The sequence below is a fragment of the Manis javanica genome, chromosome 14, assembly GCF_040802235.1.
Source record: "Manis javanica isolate MJ-LG chromosome 14, MJ_LKY, whole genome shotgun sequence".
Classification (NCBI taxonomy): domain Eukaryota; kingdom Metazoa; phylum Chordata; class Mammalia; order Pholidota; family Manidae; genus Manis; species Manis javanica.
The window spans coordinates 2,762,128-2,777,570 of record NC_133169.1 but is presented as its reverse complement, the minus strand read 5'-3'; the positions used below and the strand labels follow the sequence as shown (position 1 = coordinate 2,777,570).

At 52.0% G+C, this 15,443-nt stretch overlaps 2 protein-coding genes across 9 annotated transcripts in view; one reads left to right on the top strand and one right to left on the bottom strand.

The window, feature by feature from the left end:
* The window catches only part of ILDR2 (immunoglobulin like domain containing receptor 2), a 54,843-nt gene extending 46,459 nt beyond the window's left edge, over positions 1–8,384 (bottom strand). For 3 of the 4 annotated variants that reach the window (XM_037023958.2, XM_073221203.1, XM_073221202.1), the window contains exon 1: positions 7,871–8,384. In XM_037023958.2, the coding sequence (XP_036879853.1) occupies positions 7,871–7,916 (46 nt within the window). In that variant the 5' untranslated portion in view covers positions 7,917–8,384. Of the gene's footprint in view, positions 1–5,951; positions 6,042–7,870 lie in introns of all 4 variants that reach the window. The other variant, XM_037023959.2, reaches the window with a different exon arrangement.
* A 9-nt stretch (positions 8,385–8,393) lies between these two features.
* The window catches only part of MAEL (maelstrom spermatogenic transposon silencer), a 31,844-nt gene continuing 24,794 nt past the window's right edge, over positions 8,394–15,443 (top strand). For all 5 annotated transcript variants that reach the window (XM_037024034.2, XM_073221204.1, XM_017642695.3 and 2 more), the window contains exon 1: positions 8,394–8,678. The gene's annotated coding sequence lies outside the window, so the exon portion shown is untranslated. The remainder of the gene's footprint in view (positions 8,679–15,443) is intronic.

Below are 15,443 nucleotides of genomic sequence, written 5' to 3'. Positions count from 1 at the left end.
TATGACAGCATTCTTGTATGTGTTCTCCAAAAGGCAGAACATCTCCCCGTTTCCAAGAGGCTATGACAAACACCAAAGCTACCCTGGCCTGGGCAGGCTTTGCTCACGGCCTCGTTACTATTTGCTCCCAGTAACTCTGGTACGTGTGCACACAGAGCTGGCCCTTCACTGCGTATGTGTCCTGTGTGTCCCACTGAGCCATGCTTTCCCATTCTCCGCCACCACTGTGCAGATAAAAGCCAGAAGCACATCTCCTCTCTGCCCAATTTGCCTCATCTTCCAGAGAGGTCTGAGCTCAGGGGTATTGTCTAGCTAGCTTATCCGCTATTCCAATGGAACCAAGCAGTGCTTACAAAGGTCTCTGTCTTTCAGGCTGAGGTATTTTAGACACTGTCCTGGTTCACTCAGGTGGGTCAGATTCCTGAGATGAACCAGTCATTTGGACAGAGACACTCCTGTAAGAAAGCTGTCATCGGTCTTGATTGTTCTCTGTATTTCCAGTCTGCGTCTCTCACCTGAGCTCCAGACCCAAATACACAGCTTCCTTCCTCATCTGGATGTTCTCCCAGCACCACGAACTCCTCACCGCATACAGGGAGACGCCGGCGCCTTCTGTCGGTAACAGAACTTCCCAGGTCCCTGGGCAGCCACGCCAGCCACACACTACATTCCCTGGCCCTCTTACAGCTATGGTGGCCTCATGACTGGGCTCAGGACAACGGCAGGTGAGAAGTGATGTGTGCAGCTCTGGGTCACCTCTCTGAAGACGAGCTGCTTGCCGGGGGCCCCCTGTGTTCCTTGCTCCCCCTGCCCAAGATGCCCGTGCCTGGGGCAGTCTTGAGAGCCACACTCTGGGGATGGTAGCCTCTCCCTCCCAGAGATCTGGATCATTACAGGAGGGAGAAAAAAACTATTTTATGGGTTACTGTAGTTTAGGGTCTCTTTGTTAGAACAGGATAAGTTATACTTTAGCCAATATATTGCAAACAAACTAACCCTTTATCTGCCTGCCTTACACAGTTCTCCTGTAGGAGTCTGTGTCTGGGAACGGCACCCCAGCAGCCCCAAGCCAGAGACCTGGAGGCATCTTTGACCTTCCTTCCCCTTCAACCTCCACATCCAAAACCAAGCCAGGCCGGCTTCCTCCCGGGTCACTGGGTCCACCTCTCACATCTCCCCCTCCCCCTGCCCCGCCCTAGGTGTTCAGGCTCTCCTCGTGTCTCCCTCTCTTCACGGGTCTCCTAGCTGGTTTCTGCGGAAGGTCTCCCCACACCTGATCCACTCTCTACACTGAAGTCCACATGCTTTTTCTAAAATGCACATCTGATTATGGTACTCTTACTCCCACACTTTCAGAAACTCCTTTTAGCCTCTTCAGGAGCACAAGGGCTCACTTCACATGGGCCACTCTCTTCCATCCCTCCTGCAGCACTGAGTTCTCCAACCACACTAAACTATTTGTAATTTTCAGGACACATCATATCCTCTCTTGATTATTAGCTTTTGGACATGCTGTTCCCTCCGTAAATTTCCCTTCCTCCATCACAGTCTGCCCCTATTAACTCCTACTTATCCTTCCCCTCTCTGGAGAAGCTGCTTCCTGCTTGTGGGCAAAACTGCAAGCTTCCAAGAATCTCTCAGCCTGGCCTTCGTGAATCTCCATATCAATAGGTGTTTCCAAGGGGTGGAGAGAAGGACCATCTACATAACAATGGGTAATTACAAGGCACATCAGGACCGGAGAGGTTGGGTGGGGTCCCTTTTTCTCCACAACTGCTTGTAGGCAATAAACGGGTTTCTCCCACTTTATTCTCTTTGACTGATTTTGGTTCAAAGGTATTTTGCCCTGGGCTGGGAATATACCTTCCCCTCTGGAGTTACACTACTCTTACTTCAGTCATAGTACCCCAGAGAATCATATCACCCTGCCTGAGAAATTTGTATTTAGTCCTCTTTCTCCACCATCAACAACAAACTCTCCCCTACAGGCTTTTCAGGAGTGACACATACTAGACAGTCAACACATTTGCTGGATGATTTAATCCAATTGATAGACTGACTGTATTATTGTTCTCATTTTTCCCTCCAGACTCTTGCACTGCCCTCTGTAGGCAGAATACACTCACCACTCCCCAGACTATAGGCTGGGCCCTAAGACTTGCATTGGCCAAGTGGAATGTCAGTGCACGTGCTGTAAGATGTGCCCAAGCTGAAGCTTCAAAGGCATTTGTGTACTTTGGCTCTACGCCCTCCTCCTACCGCCTCGAGCTCTCTGCCACGGGAACAGCATGCCCGGAGAGTGGCTGCTCCTTCAATCTGGGTCTTGGAATAAGAAGACACCTATAACTCATGCAAGTCCACCAGTTCTAACGACTCAAGCTGACCTGCAGCTAACGACTACGGCTGTCACATGATATGGGCAAGAGCTAACTGTGCTGGCGTGAGCTGTTGAGATTCGGGGGTTCCTTGCATCTGCATCAAAATGCTGACTAGTACCTAGTTGGGGTTCATAATAAGTATTGGGAGCCTACTGTGTGCCAAATACTGTGCTGGGCATTTCACACAACTTCATTTTAATTATCACAACAACCCTATCCAGTAAGTTAGCTTCCCAGGTTAAAGCCAAAGAAAAGAAGGTAAAATATTAAGCTGGTGTTGCCTAATCCCTCTCCCCCGACTACCTCTGAGTGTAGCTCCCCAAGAGCCAGGGGCAAGGAGGCAACAGGGGTGCAGGGTCCCCGCTGATTCTGGGGCTCGGCTCCTAATTCAGAGCCCCTCTCCCTGCAGGGCCCCAGACAACAGGAGAACAGAGAAGGCACCTTCTCCTGAGTTCTTCCTTATTTCTTGGCCCGTAAAGAACTCCAGTCATCCAACATAACTTCTTTCATTTTCAGAGAGCAAAAACTATCTCGAAGACCACGATTTCAAGCATACATATGCCACGGCTACACCCTGTGTGGCTCCTGGGCACACAGCCCCAGCCCCTTGCCCCAGATGGGCTGTGACACACCAGCAGTCACCTGCTGCCCCTGGGCTACATCCTCTGCTTTCCCTTACCTCGAGGGAGCACTTCTCACTCTTTTCCTGTAGATCTTAGGATTTAATTAGAAATACTAAAAGTTATTCTTTCTCACTTCTCCCTGCAATATTTCCCCGAGTTCTGTGAACTCTGAGCCTCACTACCCAGTACCCCATAACAGATCCCATGTATGTTCACTTGAATCGGGAGTTCTAGGCTGACCCACCTTAACCTTAACCAGAAAAAAATTTTCCCTTGGATTCAGGCGCTTGAAACAGCCAAGTCGTGTTAAGTTAGAGACACTGTTTCTTATTCTTTTAGTCAACAGACACCATGGACTCGGACAAGTCACTTATTCCCTCTGAGCCTTGGTCTTCCTAAGTACAGGCAGGTAATACCGGCCACACTTAGTTAAAAAGATCAAAAGGAATAATGGATATGAAAGCCATTTAACATACAGAAAACCACTGTAGCATGTAAATAAACAAGAACAACAATCACCTCACACTTTTCTTTATATTTCTGACTGGGGGGAAAGAAGCATAAAAGCTAAAATAGCGGGAAGGAGAGAAAAGGTGAGCAGGTCCTGGGACAAAAAGTCAAGACTGAAGGCCCATCACAGGGCCATGCTCGCCAGAGCAGGACTCACCCCACCTGGTCCAAAGTGCTTGCCTTGCTTAGCCAGTCCCCAGCACGACCACATTTAATCCTTCAGAGTGAACCCTATCATGTCCGCCTCTCACTGGTGCCGCCCCATTTGTTCCTCTGCAAAACCTAACAAGAGTTCTCCCTTCCCAGCTGGTGTTTTTCACTCCAATCATCAATGGTCAGGAAAAGGCTGCAAAGAACTGGGGCTCCCTGGTGGTTCTTCACAGGGGCCATTACAATGGGAAGAATGGGCCTGTCGCTCTTCAGCTTTGCTCTCCAGCTCATCGAAAATGGAGAAAAAGTTCAGAACCATAGAGTCGTAGAGCTGAAAGTGAATTCATTTCATTCAACAGGTCCTGAGAGCCAGATGCCATGGTTATAATGCTCATCCATGGAGGAGAGGGCACTGGGAACCAGTCCTCAACTGCCGGCTCAGGGTTCCCTTCACCAACCAAGTCCTGGTCCCAATGCCAGTAATGCTGGATAGGCGCTAAGGACCGGCCCGCTACCGGCGTGGCCACGCGCCAATACTGGCAGGATCATGGGAGTCTGCAATCAAGAGTGTGGGGGATTCTGAACCAAGCTCCCAATCCTAGTCCAGAGAGGACGTGAGGCTGGGGGACAGTGGGGATGGGCAGAGCTGTGATACAGTGTTGAAAGAAGATGCTCTGGCTTGAACAAGGCCTTTCCCCTGTGGAAAACAGGACAGAGGGGTACACGATGGGAAAGGAGATCACGGAAGCTGAGGAGTCGGCAATTTCTAAAGGCAGCTCTTCCTTCCCCAGGACTCAGAGCCCTGCAACTCCCCCTACAAAGCCTACCTTCACTCGGTGGCACACGCCAGATCCCACTCCCGGGGACCTCCCTTGCCGCTGCAGGCTGGCGGTGAGCTGCCTGGAGGTCCCACAACACTGAGTGCCATCTCCACTATGGCCTTGGCATGTCTGTGTGTCACAGATCGGTCACCGGTGTCTCGCCCACCAGGCTGTGAGCTCCCTGAAGGCAGGGGCTGTGTCTCCATCTTGTGAATGCCAGTATGGCGCCTGGACCCGTGGCTCAGCAGCTGGCCGGGCATGAACCCCCAGCCATCCCTCCTCTGGGAGCTCATTTCCGAGCCTCTCCTCTCCGCCCCCACCCCAGGTCTGAGTCGGCCATGCCTCCCCCAGGCTCTCTTAGCACCTGTGTGCCTCCCGTGGGACCTTTGACCTTCAGACCCAAACTACCTGAAAGCTCCTTTGAGTCGCTGTCTGGACTGACAGCTCTTTGAGGGCAAGGACTGTGTCTCACCACTTTCTTCTTGGTGTGTATCACTTAGAACCACAGGAATTTAATACGCCTTTGGAGAATGGCTGAATAAATAAAACCAAAAGGGTCCAAAAGAAATGCTAACCGAGCAAGCCATCTTCATCACAGAGAGCCCAAAAAGAGCCTCCAGGAAAACAGGAGCCTGCCTGCCCCCCGTAGCCTGCGCCCCAGTGCCTCCCCAGAGCGTGCACCCAGCTCCGGCGTCTCCGCAGCCTCCACTGCCAGGGAAGGACGGAATGCCACCACGTTCGGGAACAAAGACAGAGTGAACCCTCCTCGGGGCTTACTGCTAGGTGGCACCTGTTGCTAAAATAGCGGCTGGTAAGCATTTTGTTTTGTTCAAAACACCAACAGCCTATTACAGAAAGCAGCCTCACAACGACAATGAGAAATCATGAGGCTAAATATACAGCAGGAAGAAATACAGAATTTTAGCAATGAAAAATACGGAAGGCGCTGCCAGAGCCTGAGGAAAAAACTGAAGTGTTGATTAGAAATTGCTCAGCCTGCATTAGAAGAGCGAAACAAGGGAAGGGAGCAATGGGAGGGGAGAGGGAACAGGGGATGGGGGCAGGCGGCAGAGAGGGGGGCGAGGGAGAGCGAATGTGGGGGTTGTCTTGCCTGGGCTCTCTGACTCATTTTTAATCTGTCCTTTTCTTTCTCCCTCCCTTTTTACCGCCCCCTCAAGAGAGAATTCATTGATTGGGCTGGACTGACATTTCTTACCTCTCCTCCCCTGGTTTCTCTGGGGACAATGAGTCGGAATCCCTGTCATCCTGACCGCTCCTCTCCCCTCCCCCTGCCAGCCGCCATTCAGCTCCTCCACTTTGCTGAGACAGTGTCCAGAGGCACAACCCACAGCTGTGATGTGAGGGGATGAGGCGGAAGCAGAAGCTGGGCTGGGGTGCCGGTGGGGGGTCAGCGGGGTCTCGCAGAGAAGCGCCCGTGGGTGACAGCTGAGATGGCCCGGATAACTAACCTGTTGCCTGCTCCCAGGCAGGTGCGGCCCCTCCACGTACAGATGGAAGAAGGCACAGGCCAGGCAGCACCTCCCCTCAAATAAACACCCCTACAACAAAAAACCCAGAGAGGCAGCTTAGGGGGGTGCACACAGGACTAGGATTGGGAGAACTGGGTTCTCATTCCAGCTCCACCACAAAGCTGCCGTGTGCATATCGCCTCTCTGGGCTTGCATTTCTATAGAGTCAGAGGGCTGAACTAGGTGGCCTCTGGTCCCCTCCAGAGACATGACTGCATGTCATGAAAAGCTGCTGGTCTTCCAGCAAGGGTGGCATGTTCCCCTTGGAATCCCCTCCTGCAGACCCCTCAAGGGCTTTCCTTGCCCACATCCCAGGGTGTCTGGCAGAGCAGCTCTCTGGGTACCTAGCTGACTGAAGGGAGGCGGTGCTACAGGCTCAAGGCCTAAGTTCCCTGTGAATTCGATAACTGAGAAGTAGAGGCAGTTTTTAAATTAAGGATGATCAAAAGCGGGAGGGTGCAAGTGGAAGGCTGCGGGAGGCCAGGGGAGCAGGGAGGCATGGATCAGCCGAACCCTGAAATTAGAGATGATTCATATTTGAATAATGTGGGAGGGATGAACTCAGAGCAGCCAGGAGAAGAGGCTAACTGGGCTAAACAGTACCGCCCCTCCCCCTGCCTAAACCCAGCGGGGCCCAAGAGCGCTGCCCTCCACTCTGAACAGCAAGGGGCACTGGCAATCAATAATCTTATTCTGAAGCCAAGGAAAATGGGGTGTTTGCCTTTCTTCTTAAATATGTTTTACCCTCTTTCAGTAACTTGACTGAGATGTTTAAAACGTGTTCCCCTCTTCTTACTGACTTGATTTTTCCAAATCTTCTGGTTGGTACCCCCGAGTGGGCAGAACTTCATTTTGGGGGCTAGTTTTCCCTTTGCTTTCCTGCCCTTCACTGCCCCGCCTCCTATCCTCACCTCTCTGATCCCTCGTTCCTCTCCTCTGTCCCTCAGTCTCCATGGCGGGTCAGTCGCTGTCTCAGACCTCGTCCAGACATCCCAAACCCCTGCCCCGAAGCAGGGCCACTCTCTCTCTCTCTCGGGGCTGGCCACCTTACCCGGTCGCCTGCCCCTCAGCAGCGCAGAATGGTCACGTGGGACAAAGTATTGGGATCCAAAGCCTTTCCAGACCCCAGGAAGGTGGAGAGAAAGTTCACAAGAAGGGAGAGGAGACACGGAGGCCCGGCCAGAGGAAGGGGCTCTGACGCGGGGAGAAGCCCTACCTGCTGAGTGCCTGCAAATCACCTTTCCTGAGGCGGGGGAAGCCTGTGTCCTGCGCGAGGTGGGCGGGAGGGGGGCCTCTTCTTTAACCGTGGGCCACTCCTCTGATGGCCCCAAGTGGGCAAGAGCGGGGGGGCCCTAAACCCCAGACACAGAGGCCCCCACCCCGTCTCCTTCCCTGTCCCGCTCCCCCCCGGGGGCCGGCGGAACGCCCCTGGACCTTCCCCGGGGAGGACTGGGGGACACTCCAACGCCCCCACCTCCAGAAAACCGGAGCCCCTAATGCACCGCGCCCCCGGCTCCCGCTTCTTCCTGGCCAGGCTTCCCCCGGGACACACAGCTTTACAGGCTCAGGCCCGGGCCGAGGGCGCCCCGCTGCGTGGACGCGGAGTCGGGTCGCGGTCCGGACACCTGCGTCCCCATCCACCTCGCCTGCAACCGGGCTTCTCCCGCCTCCCGTCGTCCCAGCGCGCTCACTCACACTCACGCTCACTCACACTCACGCGCAGCCCCTCCCCCACCCGCCCGGCCTGCTAAGCGGCTTGGAACACCGGCGGGGCGCGGGCGCGTACCGTGGGGTGGGGGCGGCGGGGCGCGGCACGGCCACGGGAATAAAGTTCCCGGTCTCGGCGGACGCGACCCTACCTGTCAGCCAGGAGACGGCGACGCACGCCAGCACGGCCCGGTGCATGTCCCCAACTTGGCGAGCAGACCGGGCGGCGGGGACAGCGGCGGGCGGCGCGCTCGGAGGGTCCGCGCCGCCGAGGCCGAGGCCGAGGCGGCGGCGGGAGGCGGCCGCGCGCGCGCGAGCGGGTCCCCGGCGCCCCCGGGCGCCGCCTGCGGGAGGCGCAGCCCCTGGCCCCGCACGGCGCTGGGCGGCGACTCCGGGCCGCGCGCCCGCCCCCCGCCGTCCGCGGGCCGCCGAAGTTTCCCGGTCACGTGCCGGCGCCCGCGGCGGGGGCTCAGCGCGGAGGCCCGGGCGCGGGCCGGGCGGCTCGGGGAAGCGGGGTCGGAGCCCGCGCCGCAGCCGCGGAGGCGGCGTCCGGGTGCGCCGGCGGCGGCAGCCACCCCCGCGGGCGGCGGGCGCGAGCGGCGGGGGGCGGCCCGCGGGCGGCGCGTCTGCTCGGGCGGCGCTCCCGCCTCTCCGTCTGGGTCCCTTCCTGACCTGGGGAGGCGGCCGGAGTCCCGCGTGCCAACTTCCTCGGGTGGAAACGTTCTGAGGCAGAAGGAGGGCGCTCAGCGCTCTGAGCGGGGAATGCGTGGGGCTGGACTGAAGTAACGGACGCGGCGCACCTGGGTGGCCCGCTGGCCGCCGCCCGCCCCTGGCGACGGGTGTACGCGAGCAGGCCAATACTTGGCGGCGTGCAGGGCGCCGTCCCAGGGACTCGCCCCATTGCTCACGCGGCTGAGCCCCCCCCTGCGGAGGACAGGGGTCTGTACGTGCTGAGAACAGGTATGCGTGCTTTGCGGAGCGAACATGTCAATCATCTACCGGATGCTAAGAACCAAGGCTGCAAAGATGAGTACGGCGGACCTCTGCCGTTAAGGAGCTTCATGTAGGGTCCAGGAAAGGGAGGGAGGCAGGCCCTCAAACACCTCACACGTGTTGGTAATAAGATGGGGCAAACGGGCTAAAGGAGATACACAAAAAGTGCCCCCAGGACGTAAGGGCAGGAGCAGCTGAGTGGGGGAATGAGGGGTGGGTGCCGCCACAGTGAAGAGGGTAACATCGCCATTGGCATTTGCAGAATGGGCAGGATTTGGGCTGTTCAGAGACTCGTGGTGGAAAGGAGGCAGGACTGGGAATTTGGGGCAGAGGAAAGAAGGGACACAAGGCAGAAAGAGTTGAAATTGTCTCTGAAAACAGTGGCTCTAGGCTTGAGAAGAGTTCCTGGAGAGACTCCACAACCTCAGAGCGAAAGAATATGTGAAACAAGGATGAGATGTAAATCGAATGGTGAGACCAGACTCTGGACAGTAGTCTTTTGTGGCTGTCTGACATCTCGATTATTAGTCTGAGGGATTCTAACTATGGAAGCTGGAAAGGAAAGCCACCTCCCTAGTCACCCACTTGGAGTGCAGGCCTGGGCCCCAGACATGGCCAGGGACTGTCTCACTCAGAGCTCTTTAAACCTGGAACACATGAAAAAGCAGAGGTGGCAGAGAATTGGTTTTGCCCCTGAGGGGGCAGTGGCATCCAGTGTTTGGGGTCAGCTGTGCCACAGTTCTGGCCACCAGGCTGCTCCAAGGTGTAATTCCGACCGTGGTCTCAGTTGTGTAGCCTTTCTGGCTTCCAGCGCATTTTCTGCACCTGGCTCTTCAGTCTTCCTGGTAATTCTGTGAGCCACCCAACATCCTTTCATAAATTCCCTCTTGGTGTTTTTTGGCCTGAGATCATTTCTGATGCGGCAATTAAGGACCCACACTGAATGCTGTGTGAGAGAAATTTGGAAGACTATTTCCTTTCATATACAAAAGAATGAAAGAAAAAGAAAATAGGAAAAAGGAGATGCCTAATATTTGGGGTTTCCTGTTAGGTTCTAGGAACAGTCCTAGATGTTTTACAAGTTTTCTCATGTAAACCTACTGCGGAAACTCAGGCCTGGAGAATTTAATTGACTTCCCAAGATTAGGTACTTAGCAGGTTTTGAACTGAGATCTTTTGACTCCAAAGCCAATGCCATTGTACCGACAAAGGGACATCTAGAGCAGACAGCAGATATGATGATGTATTTATATTATGCTCTGCTACTTACTCTGTGTATCTGTGCACACCAGCATGTGTACACAGTGCACAAAAGTTTGGTATCTATGCATACATAACAATGGTATTTTATGCAAGACTTGGACATAAGAGCTGAGAAAGTCAAAATGAGAGAGGGACTGAGTGAAGAGGACTGGGAATGTGCACAGGATATGAAAGGTAGATACCTGCAGAAGGAGCTTTGAATGTGTGTGTAAAGGACACTGGGTGTGCACCAGCAAGGCGCCGGGGGACCTGGGGAAGAGCTCGTGCCCAAAGAAATCATATAGCGCAGGGGCCTTGTCCACCATCTGGGAATTTGTTTTCTGTATAGCACCTGCATATCCATATTCTAGCTAGAGAGCGCAATAGGTCTAGCCTGTGTCTTCCTGAGTGCCCGAGGCCCAGGCCATCCATCCTTAAGCGGATGCTACCCTGGATAAATCACAGTGTGTGCCCCTCCCAAATGCACATTATTATCAGGGTGATGGATGGCTAAGAGAAACTGTAAGGTACACCTAAGGACTCAACCATGCAGCCGAAGGGATGGAGGCAGAGGGAGGGCAAGACAATGGCATTATTTTGCTGTACTGGTGGTGGGAGCCCAGGATGACACCAGAATCCTGGTGCTCTCCCACGGTGACTTTTGCACTTCCAGCAGCAGAATCACATTAATGTGTTTGCTTATAATGCAGATTCCCAGGCTCCAAAAACTAGGAGGTCAGAAACTCTGAGTGGAGCTTGGGAACCTGCATTTTAACTGCCTTCCTCCGGCTTCTGGAGCACACTGCTGTTGAAGAGATACGACCTAATCACTCTCACTTTTCTGGGAAGCGTTTGAGTTGATGTTTGTCAAAAGGAGCCTCAGATGCAAATCTGGTTGTTCTCCAGTTGTGCATTTATGCTGGTCACACAGGACAGGAACTCCAAGCAGAGCTAAATTTTTCCCAGCCCAGGGAGGGTGTGTAATCCCCAATACTTCAAACTTTCTACTGCAACCAGAGATCGACACATCAGAAGGTAAGCCCCTGTGGGACCAGGATTCCCAGGAAGCCACAGCTGGCCTTGCATGTGATGGGGAAGGGGGAGCAGGCTGAGAGGCTGCTCCATCAACACTACATGCAACAGAGCACAATTAGGACATGGAGAAACGAGAACTGAACCACTGCAAGGAGACATGCTGGTAGCTGGTAGCAACCACATGGTTATAAATATAACGCAGCTGAATCTTCTTTAAAACAGTATTTCATTGTAGGCTCACAGGCATGCATGCACCCGAATCCTGCTTAACTGAGGTCTGTTTAAAGCGCAGATACCATCACATTTCTATTTCTCAAGACCTTGACTTCCAGGATCATCCTAGGAGTGTGACTTGAAAACAGATGCCATGTTTCTTATCCAAGTTTTGTTTCATCTCTTCTTCCCTGTGCTGCCTTTTAGGTTTGTTATCTTCTCCACCGCCCACATCATTAAAACCACTTCAATGAATTGTAAGTCTTTAAATATCTCAATCAAAGCACGGAAGTTAAAAAAAAAAACAATACTGGAGACTAGGCACTCTGTGCTGAAAACTGGAAACATTGTCAATCTGGAAGCCCTTTCATATTGAGGAATAAATTGTTTCATTAAGAAAATGCTCTAAAGGAAGGAAATGCAAATGTAAAGTCACGATGCCAAAAAATTTGAAAAGCTGGATTGCCAAAAACAGTGCTAAGTATATAATAAGTAAAAGAATGGGAGAATGTGCTGAAAATTCCACATACTTGAAAGCAGATTTAACCCCAGAGCTGTCTCCTGTGTTAAACCACGGCCGCACAGGGAGGCAGAGCACAGCGGGCGGCGTCCACCTACGTTAGCTTTCCGGTAATGCTTTCCCCACCGAGGTCGGCCCAAGAACAGTGTGTAGAAGAAAGAGCAGAGCATGACGTTTTATTGAGAACATTGGCTCATGTATGGAAAATGCACTTAAAAGAGACAATGGAAACAGCAGAAGAGTAACAGTGGTTATCTCCGGGTGGGATTATCATTCATTTATATTTTCTTTCTGATTTTCTCTGTACTGTTTCTACAATGTAGGAAAAGTTGCTGGACAAAAGATACAGCTGTGCCACATTTTACTCAGTCTCTGGGACATCCTCCGGGGATGAAGAAGGGCACAAAGAAGGGTGACAGGTGTTCTGTCAGGCCCGTTTCTTTAGCCAGATACAAAGCCCCCAAATGTACACCTGCTCTCATTCTATCTCAAGCCTGAGCAGTTAATCAGGTTAATTACAAGCAGTTGAAGCTCTGGGAGCCCCTTACTGACAGATAGTCCCGCCTATAATTTCTTCGTGAGTTACAGAGCAAAAGGTGGAATAGGGCGGCTTCTCTTTTAGGAGTCCTGTCTCTAGCTTCTGCTTTTGTTTCTGTTTTTGTTGACATCCTTTGGAGACTAGAATGGCATGGACAGCCCCTCCAATGAGCAGCACAGCAGATTGGAGGTCAGGCAGCGCCCCTTAACCCAAAGTGGAAAGAGGGTCCGTCTTTCTGCATGTTATCAAAGCCTTGGGCACTAGATCTTGGTGGTTAAGCCAGAAGCTTGCTTGTCAGCCCTAAGCATTTTCCTGGAGGCCTTTTCTCCTGGCACTGGTCAAAGTCAGAACCTAAGGGAGGGAAGTGAGCCAGAGCCACTAGGCTGTACAATGACCTCAGCCCCAGAAAACAGGCAGGGAGGGAGCTGGCCCGAGAGAGGCAGACCCCGAGCATGATGGAAGGAAGGAGCTCAAACGAGGGAAGGGGCGCCTGCGGGCTCAAATACTGGCATTGAAGAGCAGCTGCCTTGCCCTTTATGCTGGAGTTGTGGGGTAAGACTCTCGTAGAAATGTTAATTCTATTCTCCTGCCCCAATTCTGAATGGGTGCCTTGCACACAGAGATAATCAATATGTATTTTCTCTAATTAATTATAAGAGTTCCAGACTCATCTTTCCTTTTCTTCATCTGCTCTTCTCCCCTGATTTCATTCATTTATTCCATATGCACGTATTGAGCACCTACTATATTCTAGACACTATGCTGTCCAGAAATTCAAGATGAATAGGGATTAAGATGATGAGTCACAGCTGCTTATGTCAAACAGGTTACAGTTGAGCTGGGGTGCAGTGGGGGAGAAACGCATGCGGTGTTTGAGTGTGATAATGTGACAGGGCCTCTGTGAGGACCTGTGCCGGGTGTTGTGGGGAAGCAAAGAAGTGTCCGAGATCTCTGAATGAAGAGGTGACTCCTGATCAAAGTCAGACATCCTGTAGGCAGAATTTCTAAAAGCAGAAATGGAGCAGGTACAGATATGCCAGCAACAGGCGCAGGAGAGAGTGGGGCATGCTGCCTGGATCCTGGCTTCGAAGGGCGGAGTCAGTAATACCTCCAGAAAGGGAGGCTGAGGTCAGACCACGGGAACCAGGCTACCAGGCCTGGACTTAGTTCCACAGGCAACGGCCCACCCATATGGATTTCTAAGCTGGAGAACAAGACTGGACTTGTGTTCCAGCCAAGCTGTTCTGGTCGCAGGGTGTGGGATGGACTGCTGGAAAGAGGAGCAACCCCTTCCGTGTGAGAGCTCATTGCAAGAGCCCAAGAAGGGGCAAGTGCCAAAACTAGGCTGTGGGGTAGCGGGAATGGGAAGCAAAGAGTAAGTGAGAAAGATGTTACAGAGTCTACGCAGGTACACTCTGTACAACCTGACGAGAGGCTGCATGTATTTAGACTGAGCAGGCGGGAGGAATCTTCCAGACCTCAGGTTGAGTTACTCAGGATGTGGTTGTACATTCAGGCAACATCTAGGGATGATGAGAACTTGGAAATCCCAGTCTTGCTTTGGCAAAGCATTGTGTAATTAACATCCTTGAGCATCTATAATGAACACCTTGGAATAAGAGTGTTGAAGCAGATTTCTCATAGAGATCAGAGCCACTCATGGGCTGTATAGCTTAGATAAGTCATTTTACCTCTCTAAGCCTCAATTTCCCATTTTACAAAGTGTGGGTGATGATAGACTCACTTCTGTAGGGTTGCTATGAAGAGCTGAGATAACCCTTGTGCAGTGTCTAGTGGAGAGTCTAACCCAGCAGCTTTCAATGAATAGCTACTGTTAGCTGTTGTTACTATGATTGTTAGCACAGGTTGGAGGACGCACTCGGAACAATGTCAGGACCTTAACTTAAACTAGCATCAGGGAGAGACTAGCATTCAGAAAAACGTTTTCCTAAAATGCTGTAGCGTGGAGTCTTTGCACTCACTGTTCCCTCTGCCTGAGATGCTCTTTGCCTGATGCCTTCACGGTTTGTACCCTCACTTCCTTCTAGCCTTTGCCTGAATTCCATTTCTTCAAATGGGACCCTTTCTCACGTCCCTAAAATTGTACCCCCTGTCAGCCTCTATTCCTCTATCCTGCATTGTTTTTCTTCATTGGACTTATTGTCCAATAGTATGTTCAAACATTGTTATTTTGTTTATTGTTTAAATTGTTTATTTCTTTATTGCCTGCCTTCCTCACTAAGTTACAGCTTTGTTCTGTTCACCTTATTACTGGGACCTAAAACTGAGCCTGGTACTCAGTAGACTCTTCATATTTATTGAGTAAATGAAGCACTTCCTCCTAGAAATATTCTCTTTCTTGTGTCCTCCCTGCTTTAGATGTTCCTTCGAGTCACCTTCACTGGGTTTCCCTTTTCTAATGGGCTTCCAAATGCTGGTTCCTTAGGACTCCATCCTGCATCCCTTTTCTTTTCTTCACTCTGAGCCTAGGTGATCTCATCCATGTTCATGAGTTCTGTGCATTTAAATACTGTCTTTAAAAAAGTGTGGCTTACTTCCAAATTCTGTCTCCATCCCAGACCTCCAGGCTTAGCTAGCCAGTTGCCTACTTGACATCTCCATGTGAGTGTACAAGAGGCATTTCAAAAATACCGTGTCTCTGTCTGAATTCTTGATCCTCCTGTCCCTCTGCCATGTATACCCCAACCCAAACTGGCCACCATCTGAATTTCTAACTAGGAAGATCAATCTTGTTGGAAAGAGAAAAACTGTTCTGTTTACATTGGACTTTACTCAGGGGAGCGTTGGGCCCTCTTTGGCACTGGCACTGTCCCCCCCCTGCCCACCAGTCATCACTGTTTTAGGAAAAAACCCACTACTTGCCACTGGGTTCCTCAAGCCAAAACCCTCGATTCTTCCCATTCTCTCACTACTCCATCCAACATGTCAGTTAGTTCGTTTTTTCCCGAAAGCACAATTTGGAGCCATCCTCCCCTCCTTGTGCCTCCTGCTGCTTCTAGGTCACCCCATCTCTCCCATGGACTTCTGACCGAGCCCCCTACCTGGTCTGCCCATGCGCATTCTTGCTGCTTTGAATATTCTCCAAGTAGCATGAAGACTGATCGTCTTCCTCTATAAACCATATCATGACATGTTTATAAAAACCCTCAATGACCCCATGTAC